The sequence below is a fragment of the Marmota monax genome, unplaced genomic scaffold (assembly GCF_021218885.2).
Source record: "Marmota monax isolate L192 unplaced genomic scaffold, Marmota_monax_Labrador192_F-V1.1 WCK01_AAM20220418_F8-fsc00180, whole genome shotgun sequence".
Lineage (NCBI taxonomy): Eukaryota > Metazoa > Chordata > Mammalia > Rodentia > Sciuridae > Marmota > Marmota monax.
The window spans coordinates 2,087,765-2,106,834 of NW_026693881.1; the positions used below are offsets into that span (position 1 = coordinate 2,087,765).

Here is a 19,070-nt window from a genome sequence, read left to right on the forward strand (position 1 = left end):
TCCAAGAGTCTATAAAAACTTTTTAAAACTATTCAAAGTTGTGCAGCTTGTCCCAACTCTTAAGTTGACTGGGAAAAATAGAAGTCGACGTTTTTGTCTGTGCACGTCTCAGTAATTAACAACTGTGAAATCTTCCGTGTTTACTGCAAGAATACAGACTTCTGAAATCCTTAACAAGTAGCATTTGTACTTGACTGACCGCCTTTAGCGGTTTGCTTCATGCATTCATTTGAGTGAGTTTTACAGTCCTGTGTAGTTCTCTTTCAAGTACCCACATGACTTTGGCACCCCATAGTCTTATTTTGTCTGTTTCCATGGCAGATGCATTTTTAAAATACTGAGCTGGTCTCCATATGGAAAAGATAATCACCCCATCATGAATTCCTTGTTTGTGCAAAGAAAGGAAGGACCTTTATTTTTGTCACTGTTGAACTTGGGCTCAAACACTGTTAGTTCTCCAGAAATAAAGCCAGGTTCATTCCATAATGTCTAAGGGCCCTGCTTTCTTAGGAGATAATGCTGAGACTTACTTTATTTTTCTCCGTCCCACTGTGCAGTTAGAGCCGTGTCTGTCTCCTGGAGTACTGCTGTACTCAAACCCAGTTGGCCTAGAAGTCATGTGAGACTGAATTTGATTTCTGCGTGGGTGGGAGTGGAATAAGCCACATAGCATTTCCCGTTGCCCCTGTGCCAGCTGCCAGGGTGGGTCCCTCCCAGGACTGCCTCTGAGCACAGATGCTGGTGTGTGAGATCTTCCAGTTGCTTTGCAAACATTTTGGCTTTTTCATGCTCATCCCTTTTCAACGTTGGGTGGCTTTACAGGGAGCAAATGTTTATTTTAGAAAAAGAAATTTACTGTATTAAAATGTAGCTAGTTAACCCATTTTTGCATTAAAGTGAATGTTAAAATCCTCTTTTCAAGGTCTGTAAAAAAAAAAAAGTGATGTCATTTTTACTTGTGAATGAAAGAAGCTGAATTGGTTTTATTGACAGGGGTCTAAAACAGCTTTAGATCATCAGTTATCTACTTTTTCCATTGTTTAGAAGCCACATTTCCCTGCAAATTAGTAACAGTTGAGAACCAGGTTGTTTATAAGTGAGTCATTTCTGCAGGTGAGTGGGGGCTGCAGTCCCGGGAGGGCGGTGTGGGCATTGTGGAGGCTGCTTCCCAAGCCTGGGCCGTTCCTGCAGCATTCTGAACACGCTGGCTCTTGCAGCAGTGTGTCTTGGCGCCTTATTGAAGGATAAGCAGACACCTGAAGAGGGTGTCACCCTTGTTCTGTTCCTCCCTCCAGTTAGTCAGTCCAACTGCAGTCAAACCCTGCAGGTTTGAGTGTGCGGGTCCTCCTTCCTTCCGTTTTAAGTCAGGAGGCATAGCTTTAAATATTTCCATTGCACAAAATTTGGAAACAAAAGCTTCCAGTGACCCTTTCATTTCTATTTCAGCGCGCAGGTGTGTGAACTTCGTGCTTGGAGGGAAACTGCGAGATACCAGAGTATGAATCCAGGCATTTTGATGGATTTGTATATGAGCAGTCCTTTGATTTTTAAACTGGAGTTGTGTTACTGGTTGAACTTAGTTGGAGTAAGTTAAGGCCAGTTGTCTTACTCAGGGACTCTTTTCTTCTGTGGGTCTTTAGTTTAAACCAAGTCCCAAACTGAGCTCTAACAATAGACCTCATTGTAAACACAGGCACATAATAGGGAGATGCTTTTCTGCTCTTTCCTTCTCTGTAATTCTGCAAATTGGCAGGGCTGGTTCCTGCTGTATTTAGTTAGCAAACACTGCCAGATCCCAGTGATGGGTGTTCTCTGCCGGATCAGGCCTGTTAGTGCCGAGAGCTGATCCTGTGGGCTGGCCCCTTCCCAGGGTCCTGCCTGTGTGTCTGGGGAGGCCTTAACACCCAGCACTCTCCCTCTCAGTGGCTGCCTTTGGAAATGCTGCTTATTGGCTGTGGCGGTGGCTGTCAGGTGCAGGCAGGCTGGGCGTCTTTCATTCAGTCTGGCTTTCTCTGGCTCCCTTACCTCCAGCCTTTGCATAGGGAGGTGGGCTGCTTCTATAAGGGGTCTTAGGCCAGGCCACAGTGGGACACTTCAACGACAGAACCAGAAGCCATGGAGTGGGTTGAGGAGGGCCTCACAGGGGAGAAAGGGAGGCTTTGCAGAGGGTGTGCTGCAGGAAGGCTGGGGCCTGGCCTCCGGAGGACAGCCCCGACCCCACCCCCGCCAGGGCTAAGGTCCAGGATCTGGCTCAGCCTCCTGTGGGACACTGAAAGTTGCTGTCGGGTTTGGTGGGTACGGGGAGGAGAGGAGAGCCGGGGGCTATGCTAGAGGATCTGGAGCCCCAACAGGAAGGAAGGAGAAGCCAGGCAGAGAACAGTACCAGCTGGGCTCCGGGGCGGGGAGTCGAGGCTTCCTCGCAGGCTTCTTTTGATATTACAGAAGTAGCCTGTTATCTAAGCCTATAGGAAATGGCAGGCTGATGTTTGTGTTATTAGTAGTTATGCAGTAACTTAATCGTTAAAGCATCTTACCGGCGTGTGACTTCTCAAGAAAGGAAGTGCTAGTCCTTCTCGGAGTCCTTGTGTTGGACCTCACAGGACAGTGCTAATCATAATGTGATTTTGCCAAAGACACCTGACTTCCCCGTCGTAGTCCGTGGCACGGTGTTGGATGGAGTGGTCTCCCAAAGCCAGTACCCTTGGGAGCAGAGGAAAGTGCCTCTGCTGCCCTCTGTGGGAAGTGAAGTCATTAGAACTTAGACGGGTGGGGAGAGGAAGCGCTGGAAAGGACTTTCTTTGTGAAATGACGAGCTGATCCTCGTGCGTGCTTCATACTTGCCTGCTCATTTTAGGAGAGAGCGAGTGTGCATGTGTGAGAGGGTGGGAAGGGCAGAGTGCACACTTAGGGACAAGAAGAAAATGAGGGGTGGGGAGAGAAGCAAGTGATTTTTTTTAATTTCTTTTGAGTAATAGAAAGTGACATTTAAAATCCAGGTGTTCTTATGAATATTCTCTGATCTAGTATTGGCTTCCACGTTTGTAAATTTTGGCTTGTTAACAGGATTTTGTGGGCACAAGCAGGGGTTGGAGAGAAGCTCAAAGTGTGGAGAGTAGTGGATTCATGATGGTGACTTAAGCCTTGATTTTAGAATAAGCATTTTCAGTTCCTGCAAGATGTACCTGCTGCTTGTTGGTTTTTCTCCCTCGGTGCGTGCCGGGCCCATCCAGTGGTGCCCACAGGTGCCATCTCACACACTTAGCTCGCGGGTTCCACAGATACTGTTTATTGACAAGTTGTCTTTTTTTAACCTCATAAAGACTGCATTCTCTTTCACCCTTACTGGGATGCTCGCCGGCCTGTCCTGTGGGAAAATTTAGGAACGGGGTGACTTTGTGTGCATGTGCATCACTGTGTGCAGCCTTTAAAAAAATGTATGTTATGAATGTAGAGTTTTATAATGCAGGGATTATGAGATGCTGTGATTGTTTTTATCATATGCTCTTTATTTCTCAGTGTGCACCAGGTATGTTTGCAGAGTTTTTATGGCTCAAAAGGAAATCTGAAACTGCTTCTTATTTCTGTTAAGCTTCCATGTGTTCGCCTCACGTTCTTCTTGAATCTCTTTCTGGGCTGAAAGACATGTTGTTTGCATATGCTTGCCATAAATACACAGATCTCATAAAACAAAATCATATTTTATTAAGATAACTTTTTTCCCTTTTGGGGGGCGTGTCACTGGGGATTGAACTCAGGGGTGCTCTACCATTGAGCTACATCATCCTCAGTTCTTTTGATTTATTTATTTTTAAAGGTAGGATCTTGCTAAGTTGTGGAGGCTAGCTTGGAACTTAAAATCCTCTTGCCTCGGTCTTCTGAATAGCTGGAATCACATGTGTACAGAATAGCACCCAGCTGATAAGTATTGTTTTGATAGACTCTAAGTCTGTACCTGAAATGAAAAGCCACCAAAACATGGCTTTGTTAGACCTCAGAGTGCATTGTCTTAGGGGATGCAGATGAGGTAAGCCTTGAGGTTTGACTAGAGTCATTCCCATCGTCTTCCTCAGTTTCAGACACAAGCTGAGAGTACGAGGTAACCTTGGGTCTGCCATCCTTGTTCTGAGCATGGGGTTTGATATATTGTTGGCGGAATGGCATGTTCATAGTCTGTTCTGTTTTGCCCTCAGCTCCTTCCGGACCAGCTGGTCTTGCTTCTAGAGCATCTCTTGGAGCAGAAGACTTTGAAGCCCCAAACTCTGCAGAGCCTCCAGAGGACATACCGCCTCCAGGAGCAGGATGCAGAGGTAACCAGAGACTTCAACAGCAGATCCCTGCTGGTGGGGATGGAGGGGGCCAACCTCATGGCAGTCAGTCCCAAGCCATTGAAGGCACCATTTCGTCAGTAGGGGGAAGAACAGGGGCCTGAAGCCAAGAGGAACTGCCCCCCAGCTATGCTTGTTGCAGCAGGACCCTCTGGTCATGCTCCTGCCTATCGCTAAAGTATTTTGAAGTCCTAGGTTTCCCTCCCTACTTCTTAAATAATAAAAGTGGACATAAGTCTTAAAAGACTGAGCGGGCAGGGTGGGGTGTTTTTGAATCTGAGCTAGACAGGTCATCTTGTGTACTGATGGTGGCGCCGTCCTGTTGCACATTAAGGAAACTTGGCTCAGATGTGTCCAAGTGTCTTTCTTGTGTTCAGTTAGGACAGGAAAGGAGCCATGTGGAAAGGAAATGAAAACTGAATCTAGCAGCCATGATTTAAAAAGTAAATTGGATGCTTGTGGGAAAGCAATGTGATGTGGTCCTTAAAATCTTTTAGCTCAATGGGAAGAATGCAATAGGAATCCTAAGATGAATTCCAGGTTTTAAAAATATAAAATAAATATTCTGTGTGCGTAGTCATCTGAAGTGAAACACAGATCTCAAAGAGAAGAGCTCTTCTCTGTAAAACTCTAAATGCAGAAAATGCAAGCAAATTTGGTTTGCATTCAATTGGAAATAACTGAACTTCAGCACTCTACAGTTCAGAACACCTGTGGCCCTTGAGCTGGAAATGTAGCTGTTTTGAGATTTGTTGCAACTGTAAGATATTGAAGACATTGTATGAAAAGCAAAATGTCTCATTTTCTCCATATTTGTTACAGTGTATTTCTTGGAATGATAGTTTAGATGTGTTGGGTTGAGTGGAATATTAACATTATATTTCATTAAAATGGAGCAGATTGATACTCCCCAGTTTTTACTAATTCAAAGGTCAGATGGACATCCTCCTTGTTCATTTTAAAGCTCCATAAATTTAGGAGTAATTGCAAGACTGCAAAGAAGACATGTCGCAGCTTTTTACCCACCTGAGGATAGGTCAGAAGTGCAACTGTTGCTGTTTATTTCAGCTCTAGAGTTTTGTTTATAGGAGTGTCTAAATGCCAGGCTGTTATTTTTAATTAGTGTTTAAAAGACCTTCCTATTTATAGGCATTAGACTGTGTTTTAATGGGAGTTGAACACCAGTGGAATGTCAGACTCCTGCGCAGGCCTGCACAGACAGGGGCACGAGGGCCAGACAGCCGTTGGGCACCTGTCCCTCCATGCCCGGAAGCCACGAGGTGCTAGACCCTATTTTCCCTCTTCCTTTTGGCATGAGACACATCCTGCTCTTAACTTACCACCCAATTTAGTTGTTATATATAACCTCTTAAACCCTTGAGAAGGACAACAGGTTTTATCTAGTCGCTTGTTTTACATCTCACAAACTATATCATGTTGCCCAAAGATGGAGCTGTCTCTTATTTAGATCCCTGGTTCCAAGAGACAGGTCTGGGTGCAGCGTGGCTCAGTGTGTGACTCGCGTGGTCCGTGCTTGTGTAGCTCACACGTGTTCTCTAGGGACAGGAACAGAGCAGTTTGTGCACAGATGAGGCTCTTGAAATTCCTCTGACTTCCCAGAATGAACAGGGGGTGCACAGGTGAAGTTGGGCCAGGTTTCTCTAGACAGTGCTCAGGAAAGGACACTCAGAGGTGACATCAATCCAGGACCTAAATGAGAAGGAGCTCTGGTATAGGACTAGGTAGTTGATATTTCAGACCATACGATTTCTACCAAACCTGCTGCAGCTGCTCAGGCCCCTCCTCGCATGAAAGCAGTTTAAACAATGTAAGCAAACAGATATGGCTTTGTGCCAATTAAACTATAGACCCACAAGATCATCACATCCAAATGACTGTTATTTTTCTCCCCTTCTTATTTTTTAAAGCTATTTGAAAACATAATATCTATATACACTCTTCCTCGCTGAGGACTGAGTTGGCCTGTGTGTTGAACCACGTGCCAGGGCCTGCACGGTTGAGGTCAGGGACCTTGTGGCCACTGTGTGCATTTGGGGTCTCACTCTACCAGTGCCTCCAGCCCAGGCCCTTGGTCCTGGCACATAGTCAGTTGCACGGACACTTATCTTACTGTGAAGTCTCCATGCAATGTCACTCGAACAAGAAAAGCAACAAGATTTTGGATATCCACAGTGTTTTGTAGGAATTTTATTAGCTAAATGGATCTTTCATGACGCTGAGTAGCAGGAACTAGTTACCCAGTCAGCTGCCTTTATCTTAAGGGATAGACATCTCAGGAGAGACAGACTTGTTCCTTGGTGGAGCAGCCAGGAGAATTCTGACTGGCACTTAGTAAGCAGGAGTTGTCCTGTGAAGGGCTACCAGGGCTTTTAAAGGTGGACTAGGTAGCAACATGTGAAAGATGGCCCGAGAGATGGGCACATCAGGCTGTGTTCTGGATGTCCCTGTGGGGGGCTTCCTGAGGAGTTTCCAGCAGGACCGGGGCCTGGAGAGCCCTGACGCTCTGCCTGGGGTGCTGCCAAGCCATCCCGAGAGAGGTCACCCTGATGAAGGGTCTCTCAAAGCAGGGGTGCTGTGACCCAGGAGCATTTCTCTCCCTACTCGGACTGGGCATGTCCCCTGTTCCCAAGTTGTGTGGAAAGACCCCCTGCCCTTCCTCCGGCTGCTGCGCTGTAGCTGCTCAGGCCCCTCCTTGCAGAGCACGTTGTTCTCCTGTTGGTCCCCAGGCTGTCCTTCAGGTGGTGTGCTCTTGCCTGGGACTGGGAAGGAACTGACTGGGAGACCGTCCTGATGCCCTAGGCTAGTCGGGGCTCTGAGGCAGGGGCTGCTGGGCTGCCCCTCCCTCCTCCTGGGTGTGGGGAGCCGTGCGGGCCCATGAGAAGCTTATTCTGAGCTCCTTGTGCAGTCCTAGTAGTTGGGTTGCCCCTGTCCCAGTCACCATCACAGAATAAGAATTCCTGAGAGTCCCACCAAGGCAGATGCTGCTATGTCGGGGCTGGGGAAATACTGTCTCAGGGTACACACCCTGCCCTGCCCTCCCTGTGCCCGCATCCTGTGTTGTGTGAATACGCAGTCAGCTCTGAGGAGGTGACCCTGTGTGTCCAGAACTCTGAAGGAACAGCCCTGAGGGCTGATGTGAGGAGGAGGGTGGAGGAACAGGCTGCTGGGACACGTTGCCCCTGCAGGTGGGGCACAGGCAGGGCACCTTTGCATTTCTCCCTCTGGAAAGTGCAGGTGAGGATGGGAGTCAACTGCGTGTTGCATGATGGAGTCACAGAACTGCCAGTCTCCTGCCAGGTTCCTTTGGAAGGACCATGGGTCAAAGGGAAATTTACTCCATAAAAGTGCCTTGTCTGCAGTTATTTAATGCACTGCTCAAATAAAGATTAAAAATATACTCGGCTGGATCAAAAAGTGTTTTTCAAGATCCCTTTTTAAATAGTGAATTTTCTATCTGTTTTATCAAGTCTCTTAAGCTGAAACCATGGTAGTGAGTTCCATGGAGTTTTCTGTGACCTCTTTCCCCCGTAGGGTTCCGCCCAACTGTCTCGTAGTCATTGTGGCTCCACAGACTGTACTGAGCACCTCAAACTGGGGGGATGCCTTGTGCAACGGCATCTGCCAGCATTGTTTTTGAAGAGGCAGCAGTTCACCATCTTGTCTGGGCTAAATAGAAGGTAGCCACTAGTCATGAAGATCCACACTGTGTTTCAGAAAATTAATTTTGGGGAGAGGCCAGCTTCAGTTCGTCTCCTCTCTGAACTGGGGGACATGCTCTTGGCTAAAGGAAGAGGCCACCTGGAGTAGATGGGAGTAAGAGGGTTCTAGTTTCCCTTTAGGGCCCCACAGGGAGGGGAGGATGGTTCTGCTCCTGTTACTTAGTCTCCAGACTCGCAGGCCATACACCTGCTGCTGGCTGACAGCTGGGCTCTGCAGTGAGCTGGGCTTGGGCCCCAGAGCCCGCTGTAGGCAGCACAGACACATCGCCCCTCCCAGTCCTGCTCCCTCCGCAGCACACCAGTGCCTCAACCTTGCTCACAAGATTTGGTGGGGGTTTGTTTTTTACCACTGCCAACTGGAAAAATTTCATGAAACTATCTTTTTTGGATTTTTTTGTTTTGTCCTGTTTCATTTTCTTTTAAAAATCTACATTGCGACATAAATTGAGCTTATAGTTCCTGATGGATCACAGGCCACATTTTGGAAAATGCTATATGGGATGACTTCAGGGTTTTTACAGCTCTCCTAATCCCCGCCCTTGGGGACTCTGGGCGAGGTTCTTGTGCCTTGATTTCCTCAGGATTAAAATGGAGCTGTGAATCCCTCTTCACAGGACTGTGAATGCGTCTAGGAGGGCGCTAAGGACACGTGGGTGCTCTTGCTTTGTTTCTGTGTTTTTAGGCGGGTGGCCTCCGCTGGGAATGAACCCAGGGCCTCTCCTCTGCTCTGCTCCTGCTCTTCTGAGCCACACCCCCAGCTGACATTTTCTCATCTGGTCTGAAACGATAGTTTGTGATTTAACTGAAACAACACTGATGTCAGCTCTATTGTGCCTTTTAAGTGAGGATGAGCATAGAGTAAGAGGGAGAAAAACCATACGCCCAGTTGTTAACTATGGATTCTGTCCACAGTTACTCCTAATGGCGACCCTGCTGTTGGAGTCCGTCTGCATGTGGCCACAGAATTCCTAGTCTGGGGCTTAGTGGCTAAATCCAGGTTTTCCACTTCAGCATTGTTGACATCTGGGACTGGGTGAATCTTCTCGGAGGGCCATTCTGTGCACTGGTCAGGCCATTCTGTGCACTGGTCAGCGCCTCTGGCTTCTCTGCCCATGAACTGCCAGTAGCAGGTCCCTCCCTTCCCCCGCTGGGGCACTTGGAAGTGTCTCTAGGTGTTGCCAATGTCTTTTTGGTGGGCAGAGTCTCCCAGTTAGAACCACTGCCCATTGTGAAGCCTCGGATTGGGAAATTTCTAAAACTCTCCTCTAACAGTGGGCCTGACGGTTGGCTACAGTGAGTGGCGTGATTGCAGAGGTGGCTGACAAGATGGAAGGCCATCTTGAGCCCACTGCAGCTCTTACAGGGTCCCGGGAAGCTAACCTTGGGAGAGGCGAAAGTACGGGGTTTTCACGTGGAGGAGAGAGCAGTATCAAGTCAGCCCAGGGAGCAGCTTGGCAGAGAAGGACAAACCTGTTTTACCAGTAGTGCAGAGGAACCCCGCCAGCACCTGTCCGCATTCTTGTCTGAAAAGGACACTTCAAGGTTGACTGGGAATGGACAGGCACCAGCTCACAGGCCCTTTCCCACACTGCTGTGGCTGAAGAGCCCTTGCTGGCTTTTTCAGCGGCCCTGCGCCTCTGCCTCCTGTGGCCGGCAGGGTGGTTGTGCTTTAATATGTGGAGAGAACTCACTGTTTGGAAAGCAGGTGCCATAGCGGGGAGGACTCGCGGCCCAGGGTCTGACGGCACTCCTGCTTCCTCTTGGATTGCATCTGGGCCAGAGTGTACTTCCTGTGAATCAGTGCACTTGACCAGCAGACTCTTCTAGAAGCATGGCAGAAGGTTCTGGAACCATCTCTAGTTGGGACTCTGTGCATGCCTTTCAGTGCTGGGCCTCCTGCCCTCCTTCCCTCCCTTCAGTGCTGGGCCCCCTTCCCTCCTCCCCTCCCTTCAGTGCTGGGCCACCTTCCCTCCTTGGGGCTGCAGGGTGCTGGGAGGGTCTGTCCTGACAGCCCCACGGCTCCAGTTTCCCTTTCTTCCCTGTCACCTTTTCCTGCCACCCTGGCTGTGAACAGGAAGTTTCTGCCTTACTCAGTGGGAGGCTCGAGGCTTGAGCCTGTTTCCAGCTCAGAATGCTCTGCAGTGGACTGACCTCAGACTCGCTTCCTCCTCCATCTGCCTTAGTGCAGAACGTGAATGGCCTAAGGAGGAAGGCAGAAGCTACAGCTTTGTGGACACTGCTCCTGTGACGGAGGCTCAGTGCCTACTGTGTCCCCTGCTGCCATCCTTTCAGTAGGAACAGTGCAGAGCCCCAGCCCATCTCTCATCCCCAGAGACCCACAGCTGCCACCCTCTTCCTCTGCCTCCTCTCTCCTGCTGGCCGCCCTGGGTCCAGCGGGCCAGGCCTCACCACCAAGCCAGCTAGCTCATGTTACCAGCACCATCACAGAATGAAGCCCCTTGAATCAGGTTTTCACCTTGAGCAGAAACACAGAGACCATGGAGGAGAGTCACAGTGTGGAGTGACACTTAGTGGAGTGGCTTTCCAGGGTTCAGTCTGAGGGGCCAGCTCTCAGGAAGCTCCCGGAAGGCAGGTTGACACTTGTCTCTTGCACCTGACAGCTCCCAGATCAGAGCCCCTCTGCAGGTACAAGCATCTCTGCTTCTGGACCCCTGTGGAGTCAGGTTCAGGCTCAGACCAGGAGGCCCAGTGCCAACTCTGAATTTCAGAATGGGGCTAGAGATAGTATGACTTCATATCCGTTCTGAAGAACGCCAAGGTAGGGCAGGGGTGTCTCTCGGTGGCAGAACACTTACTTAGCACGTGTGCGGCTGTGGTTCCAGCCCCAGCAGCACCCAGAGCCAGGAGGGCACCTGCAGGGGTCCGGCCGTCTCTGATGCGGCCTCACGCCCCCTGTTCTAGAGGGTCAGCGGGTGGGTGTGGAGAAAAGGGGGGGTGGAGCTGTGCTCCTGAGCTGCTGTGGACCCATCTTCCTCTTAGACCATGTGCCCCTTTCAGTGGGGGGGGAACAGAGTACTTAGGTAATTCTTTAGTTAAGTTTGTGCATTTTTTTCTTGGTGTTATTTGGTTGATGAGACATCTAATCAGTGTTCTGGAACATTCCCCCTCTCAGCGTCTTCCTTTTTTCTTTGATGCCCAGTTCCATGCCCTTGGGACATTGTTGTGGAAAATCCATAGCAAGTAGAGCCACCCAGTCACATTGCGAGAAGGGGATTTTGTGGGGTTTTTTTTTAAGGATCATCTAAAATGACAAAGGTAAAAAAATTAACATCTTTTAGATTATTATTTCTCTGTCATAACCCGAGGCAAGGGACTGTGTTTTATTAACCAAGAGTTGTTACAGTGTGTCGTGGCTAATGAAATTGTTAAACGATGAAGGTAAAGCCATAGGCAACACAATCTGGTTTATTTTTCTTGAAAGAGCCTTTCACATCATTATTGTAGGACTTGGTAAGAAAGAGGCAGCGGCTGGTGAGTGGCTCACTGCAGAGTCCTCAGGCCCAGCCGGGGTTTGTACCTCCTGTCCTGGTCACTTAGGTAGTGACCTGCTCCTTGCTTCCTTCACAGTATTTAGCAGCTACTTCAATCTTACAGATAATTTCAGGACATCATCTACTCTCTCTCTATGTGTACCCCCCACCTTGTCTGAGCAATTTTTCTGAAAAAAAAAAAAGGGGAGGTTTGCACTGCCCTGGTTTGCTTCCTGCAAGGCAGCAGGAAGCCAGCTTATCTCGCATTGGTTTATTTCCAGAAGTCTCCAGCGTGATCAGGGCACGGTTTCTAGTGGTGGTGGTGGTGGTGGTGGTGGTGCTGCTGCTGCTGCTGGGTTCTTTAGGGCTCAGTCGTTTACATTGTTTTTATTAGATTTCTGTTCAGAGATCCACACCAAAAACCACACAGTTGACGGTTAGTACTTCTGTCTTCCTTCACAATTCTAAGTTGAGTTATATTCAAATGTAAAGTGGACTTTAAATGCCCTAAAGCAGAGGCTCACATCACCAACAGTTCCCCACGTGTCTTTCTGGTTCTTGGTGCCTTTCCTGGCTCTGTGGGACCATGGCAGCCTGGCACATGAGGGTGGGTGTGGGGACCTTGAGGCACAGCTAGAGAGGGAGCTGTGCCCATGCGCAGGCAGCCCCAGCAGGAGCAGTGTGCTGAATGGAGCCCTCCATGCCTGGGCTGCTTGCAGAGGCTGGGTGGGGGGGCGGCAGCGGTGCACCAGAAACGAGTTTGGGGCTACTTAGGCCGCATGTTACTTCTGCCCAACTTCGAACTGCATGGAGCTGTGCTCTGTGGACCACCTGGTGGTGCCCATCTCTGGGTGGAAGCAGATGCCAGGCTAGGCACAGTAAACCCCCAGTCACTGGGGAACCATCAGCCAGAAGCCCACCCCCCAGAGCTGGGCCTTCCTGCTGCCTGGATCTCTGGGGTGCTTTTTCAGGAAGAGATTGTGTAGAAGAGCACCCCTTGCCCAAAAGCCTGCCTCAGCTTGGCTGGCCGTGGCGTGGTTTTAGTACCATTTTTTGAGATACGATTCAGACCATGTAGCTCACCCATTTGAAGTGTGTAATTGAGTGGTTTTAGTCACAGAGTTGTGCAACCATTGCCAGTCAGCTTGGCAGAACATTTTCACCATTCCATAAAGAAACCCAGCACCCTGTAGCTGTCCTCCCAGCCCCCCTCGCCTCCTGTCTTTCCACACTGTCGATTTTCAGATCCAGATCTCCACACGCATGGAACTGCATACAGTGTGTGGCTTCCTTTCACGTAGCACCCTGTTTTCAGGGATCACGGTCTTTTGTAGCACATGTTAGTACTCCTATCCCCTTTTGGTGCTGGGAGCCAAACCCTACCACGGAGCTGCACCCCAGACCCCAGGTATTTTTGTCACGGTGACCAACTTTGTTTATCCACTCATCAGTTGGTGGACATTTGTTTAGGTTGTTCCCACTGTTCAGACGCTGTGTGTGATGCTGCTGCTGTGGACACGTGTGCAGGAGCCCGTGTGGACACGCGTCCTCCCTGCTCAGTGTGCTCCCGAGAGTGAAGTTGCCGAGTCATGTGGTCACGTGGGCACTCCAGCCCTTTTGAGGAACGACTTTCCCCCAGTGGCCATCCGCAGTGCACCCTCACCTCCACTGATTACAGTCAGGCTCCCATTTCTCCACATCCTTGTGAATACTGCTTAGTGTCTTTGTTTTATTCCAGGTGTCCTCTGGGACGTGAACGACACTTGATTGTGGTTTTCATTTGCCTTTTCCTGTTGACTAATGGGGCGGAACATGTTCCAGGGTACTTGTTGACCATCTGTGCATCTTCTTTAAAGAAGACCTTCGGCTCATTTTTAAATTGTTTATTGTTGCATTAAAATAGGAAATCCAGGTAGAAGTCCCTTATCTGCTGTGATTTGTTTTAGAATCGTCTTCTCGCTCTATGGGTCATCTCTGCACTTTCCCGTTAGTGTCCTGAAGTTCTAACTTGTCAGCGAGTCTGGTTTACTTTTTCTTCTGATGCTTATGCTTTTGGTGTCAAATCTAAGGAAACTGTCGCCTTGCCCAAGGTCATGACGACTTTCGCCTGTAGGGTTTTACAGTTTTAGCTCTTAGTCTTGTTTTGCTTTGTTTCCACAGTGTTTTTATTCCTTACCCACAATCTGTGTTTCATGGTCAGGAGCACAGGTCCCTGCAGATCTCCCTGGAACTCAGTACAAAGAAGCCCTTGACAGTTCACACTTGCATCACCTTCCTCACCTCCTCAGAATCTTCCGTGATCCTCCTTTCTGTAGCAGTCAGCATCTGCTTCTTTGTTGATGCGGCCCCGGCCCCGGGAGACGGGGGCTGCCCCACAGGTGAGGCTGCAGGCGCCCGGTGTCTGAAGTGGCAGAGCACTGAGAGCCAGGGCAGTTATTGTCCACAGCATGGTCTTGTGTTTTTAAGGGTCTATTTCTCTGGCTGCTGTAGAGCAAGGTATTGGAGGAAGTAGCCCTTAAAAGAGAGGAAGGAAGGGTGAGTCACTGCGTGGGCTCGTGGGGTCTGGAGTGGGCGTGGCAGACCCCCCTCTGATGGCTGGCTTCTTTTCCCCTGCAGACCTCATTTTACAAGGCCCCTTCTTGGTTGTCTGCTCTGACCACGTCCCTCCTTGCACCATTAGGTCCTTTCATGTTGTCAGGGCACTGTCACCAGCACCCAGGTCTAGCTGGTTTTTCTCCTACTTTCTGTGGATCCTTGAGAGGAGGCGAGGGCTGGTCTCTCCGTCCAGCTCTTTGTCCTCTGCACCCAGTTCTTCCTTGCTATGGAATGACTTTTCCTGACCTAGCCAGACCTGTGCAGGACGGGGGTGTGCCTTCCGGGAGGCCTTGGGAGGTGCTGCAGAGCCTTGTCACAGTCGGGGGGGGGGGGGCGTAGGTCACAGCTACCTTTTCTGATAAGAGTGTGGCGTATCAGGAGAGGTGGCCATGCTCACTGTTTCTGCCAGTATCAACACTCCTCAGCAAAGGCCTCTTGTCTGCATGTTGACACAATAAGAAAAAAGCCTAGTGGCCCTTCAGCCGGCAGTTTGGGTAGAGGAGAAAGGCAGGCTGCATATCTCAATGGGGAGTCCCCATGTTGGCTCCAGATTTGGACTTTTTGTGGCCAGTTGCTTTTAGTAGCGCTAATGTCATTAAGTAAAATACCCTGGCTTAGGGAAAGGAAGAGGGCTAGGTTCTGCCTAGCCACAGGGCCGAGGCCGCCACCTCCTGCCCGGTGTCTGCGTTGACAGTGGACATCATGCCTGGCCTCCACCTTGCTCCTGTGTGCCCATGGAGTGGGGTGGACCTGTGGCAGTCAAGACGCCTCTGCTCATTGCAGCAGCTCACGACAGACAGCTCTCGCTCTTGGGTCTTTCCTCATGACAGTGAGCAAGATGACGCCCCCACCATGCCGGGCCCTGCACATAGCTCCTCACTAGGAATTCCACGTCCCTGGCCACTCTGCAGAGGCTGCCCCACTACCAGCAGTAAACCCACTTTAAAGCCAAGTAAATCTAATTTAAGGACACAAATTGAAAAAGCAGGTTTGTTTATTGCAGTGTAGACTTATTAACTTAAAAAGCCATGAGCCTTGGTCTTCTGTTTACAGATATAAAATGGAACTCCAAACGAGACTTAATGGGCTTCCCAGATCGTGTTCCCTGGACAGATTTTTTCCCCTTCAGCAGTAAATTTAAAAATCAAAAGGACTGAGAAGAAGGGGGAGTGCGTCCTGTGGTGGATAGGGCGGGCTGGGGCACTCTTCAGAGCACCTCATGGCTCCCAGCTGTGCGCTGTGGTCTCCAAGGCTGGAGAGCACTCTGAGTTTGGGAGAGCGTATCCAGCAGGCGCTATGTGCTGCGTACTGAGATGGGGTCCTCCGAACCCACATGGGGTGCGAATGCACGTGTGAGAGCAGCGAGGAAGGCCCGGACCCTTTGAGAGCAGTGGGCACTGAGGTTGGCAAGGGGAGTTGGGGGTGGACCTGTCCGGCCATCCAGTGAGCATGGTGGCTGGAGGGGCCACAGCAGTGCCATCCAGTGTCACAGCACACATCCTGGTCCCACTTGCTGCCAGCCTCAGCGTAGCCTTCCTGTTACAGAGCTGGAGGCTGTTTCTGGAGTCATCGGAAGGCTGATAGGAAGACTTAAGGTGCCTTTTGGTCGGGCTCTGCTGGGTTTCAGGTAACATTTCACTCCCAGCACTGGGGGTTGATACTCAGGGCCTCTCACGGGCTAGGCAAAGGCCCTACCATGAACCACATCCCCAGCCCCTTTTAAAGGTTGGTTGGTTTTTTTTTTTTTTTTTTTTTTTTGAGACAGTGTCTCACTACGTTGCCCAGGCCAGCCTTGAACTTGAACTTGTCGGCCTTCTGCCTCAGTCCCCTGAGTAATTGGGATTACAGGCATGCACCATTGTTCCAGGCTCTGGTAACATTTTTCTTAAAAAGACTTATACTTACAAGCTTGAAAAGCACTTTGGAAAATTAGTCTAAGATAATAAACAGGCTATGGGAAGAATTCTCATTTAAAGATTTCTTTTTTTGCCCCCCAGTGCTCTTGATCAAAATCGGGGCCTCTTGTGTGCTGGAAAAGCACTCTTTATTAGTGAGCTATATCCCCAGCCCTGAGAAGTTTTATTCTTTGAAGTAGCTTCAAGGAAAAGAGTGACATTGAAGTTTCAAAAAATCTGAGGTGATATATGTGTGTGAGCTTTCTGTCATTCTTTTTTTATTAATTTTTTTTTTAATTGTCAATGGGCACAGTATCCTTATCCATTATCCCATGTGGTGCTGAGGATCGAACCCAGTGCCTCACACCTTCAAGGAAGGTGCGCTACCCCGGAGCCCCAGCCCCAGCCTTCTGTCACTCTTAACAATACTAAGATGAGGTGATCCACTTAGAAAAGGTTAATTTTTGGGTCACAGTTTCAGAGGTTCCATGATTAATTGGCCCTGGCTTTGGTGACCTCCCGGTGACCTGAAGACCTCCACTGGTTTCCACCTCTTCACGTGTCCACCGCACCCAAGGCCAGGTTGGGAGCAGGCCTTCTACACAAACCTTTGAGGGCCCCTTCAGCTGTGAAGGACCACCGAGCGCTGCCAACAAGGTGCAGGTGTGGAACTGAGGGCTGGTGGATGGCCTCGCCCATGTGGGTCACAGGGCAGTGCCCCGTGGCAGAGCAGCTGGGAGCCAGGGGCACCTGGCAGGCGGGTTTGGAGGGCGACTTTCCCTGAAGGCTGTGTTTCTCAGTGCCTTGCCCATCCCACACCTGGCCACACCTGCATCTGAGCCCTCCCCAGTGCTAGGTGGGGGCCAGAGACAGACTTGCCACCCATTTCAGAAAGGACACGGAGCCGTGCTCTTGTACGGCAGGAATTGCACCCACAGAGGGCGAACCAGGCCCCGCATCCAGAGAGATCCTAGCTTTCCTGGTGGGGCATCCTGAAGCTGGCCCACTCCTAGGGACCCCACCTCTGTGTTCGGTGACACCATGGTGACAGGTTTAGGGGTGGCAAATAATTACTACCTCACCACTGCCTCTGTCGCACCCTGGCATCTGCAGACGATCTGTGTTCTCGAGCCTGTGGGCCAGCACAGCCCACAGCCTCTTTTGAAAATAACATTTTATCCAGAATGTCCTTGCTTGTACCCGTTCATTCAGGTGTTGTCCAGGGCGGCCTTTGCCACCCAGTGGTAAATGGTCCAAAAAGCCAAAAGTACCTTCAACAGAAAACAGGTGACACCCTCACCCCAGAGTGTGGTCGGACGCTGGTTCAGAGCACATTGAAGGGCCTGGGTGGAGCATGTCGGGTCGATGGGCTGTGCTCCAGGACAGAGCAGTCACCTGTCACGGGCTGTGCCGCTTGGTCATGGGACCTGGGCCCTGAGTCTGAGTTAGGGATATGAACGACCAGCTCAGCGGCCCTGTGTTCTGATCTCTGCTGGGAATAGAAGAGTCGGCCTGTGCCGAGCTTCAGCCACGAGCAGTCAGCCCCGTGCGGCCTTTTGGGTCTTTATAAGTACCTTAAAAGGACAGAAATTCCGTACGGCTGGCTGTGCGGGGACAGGCTCAGTGAGTGCTCTTTGCAGTTGGTTGGAGAAGCTGCAGGTGCTCAGGCCCTGAGGCACTCCCTGGGGTGTGGCTTGACAGTGCCATCCCCTGCCGGCCTCACCCCCCCAGGGGCTCCAGGTCCTCCAGTCCTCAGCCTGCCCTCTTCTGCTAGGGACTTCGAGCTCCCAGGCTCCCCCTCAGCTGCATAGCTGCACCCTTACCTCCTGGCACCTAGCCCTGTCGGTCCCCCCCACAAGTCACCAGCCCCCTCAACAAGAGCAGGCGGCCACTTAATCAGCTACCAGACGTCCTGGGAGTCCCTGCTCCTAAATCCTATAGAACCAGCACCTAGTGGACCTTGTGAAGCAGGAAAGAGCCACAAATACCGCTGTGGGTGGCACTGCCTGTGGGGCCACCGTCCGTCCCGCAGTGGGGTCTGAGTGACTTGGGGGCCTTGGTCACTGTGTGAGCGTTGCATTTCCAGCTCTACTGATGACTGGAGAACTATAAAGCATGCCTACTTACAGTGTACAGTTTGGTGGGTCTGGACGTGTGCACACCCATGAGATGCAGCCATTAGGAGAAAAAGACCTCAGCTCCACAGTCAGGAGCACAGGCAGAGCCACCGTGAGCACACTGGAGAAGAAGGTTGGCACAGAGGAGAGAATGTTTGCAATTCAAAGATGAGAGCCAAGTTCCCCAGCGTTCAAAAGCATCTAACAAGTCAATGACTAGGAACAAACATGGCAGTACATGAGCAGCTGTGGAGAGAATTTCACACCCATGGAGAAGGTCCACCATGCTCTTAGTCGAAGGGCCTCTGAGCCTCCCAGAGCGACTGTCCACCTGGGCCCGAGTCACCCTGTCACCTTGGGCCTCCTCGTTCCCCCTGTGTTCTAGAAGCAGCTCCCACCCCTCAGCCAGTGGGGAGTGGGCCAGTGGGCAGTGAGCACTGTCCCTGGCAGTGGAGCCCTGACCGCAGCTGCCTCCAGCTCTGGGAATAGCCCCTTCTTAGACTCTGGCTTCGAGGGCAGCAAACACCTCCACCGGCGCCAGTTTTCACTGTCCCCAAGCCTGGTGACCCAGCGTGGTGGTCTGCCACGGAGACAGGAGTGTATGTTGCTCCACCTCATGAAGCCCCTTGCTCTCTGTCGGAGGGAGAGGTGTGCATAGTTTGCTCTGGAGACCCCACCTCTGAAGAGGAGCCTGCAGAGCCCCTCAGAGCGCCCTGTGCCCTGGTCTCAATGGCACTGAAGTGGTTTTTAGTCTTTGTTGTCACAGATGTCCACTGGGTCTGCTAAGTTATGCTGCAGGAGAATACCCAGCACCGTTGCTTTCTCTACTCCTGGAACGGTCAGTCAAGACATTCTGTAAACTCACTTTTAGTGATAGTGTGAACCAGTGCATTGCACGTTGTCATCT

At 50.5% G+C, this 19,070-nt stretch overlaps 1 protein-coding gene across 16 annotated transcripts in view; it reads left to right on the plus strand.

The window, feature by feature from the left end:
* Aopep (aminopeptidase O (putative)) overlaps positions 1 to 19,070 on the plus strand; it is a 312,146-nt gene that overhangs the window by 284,946 nt on the left and 8,130 nt on the right. For 14 of the 16 annotated variants that reach the window (XR_009228493.1, XR_009228495.1, XR_009228491.1 and 11 more), the window contains one exon: positions 4,191 to 4,307. Coding sequence is in view for 9 of the 16 variants with exons in the window: in XM_046462722.2 (XP_046318678.1) it covers positions 4,191 to 4,307 (117 nt within the window). In the remaining 7 variants the exon portion in view is untranslated. Of the gene's footprint in view, positions 1 to 4,190; positions 4,308 to 19,070 lie in introns of those variants that run through there. The other 2 variants (XR_009228497.1, XR_009228494.1) reach the window with 2 other exon arrangements.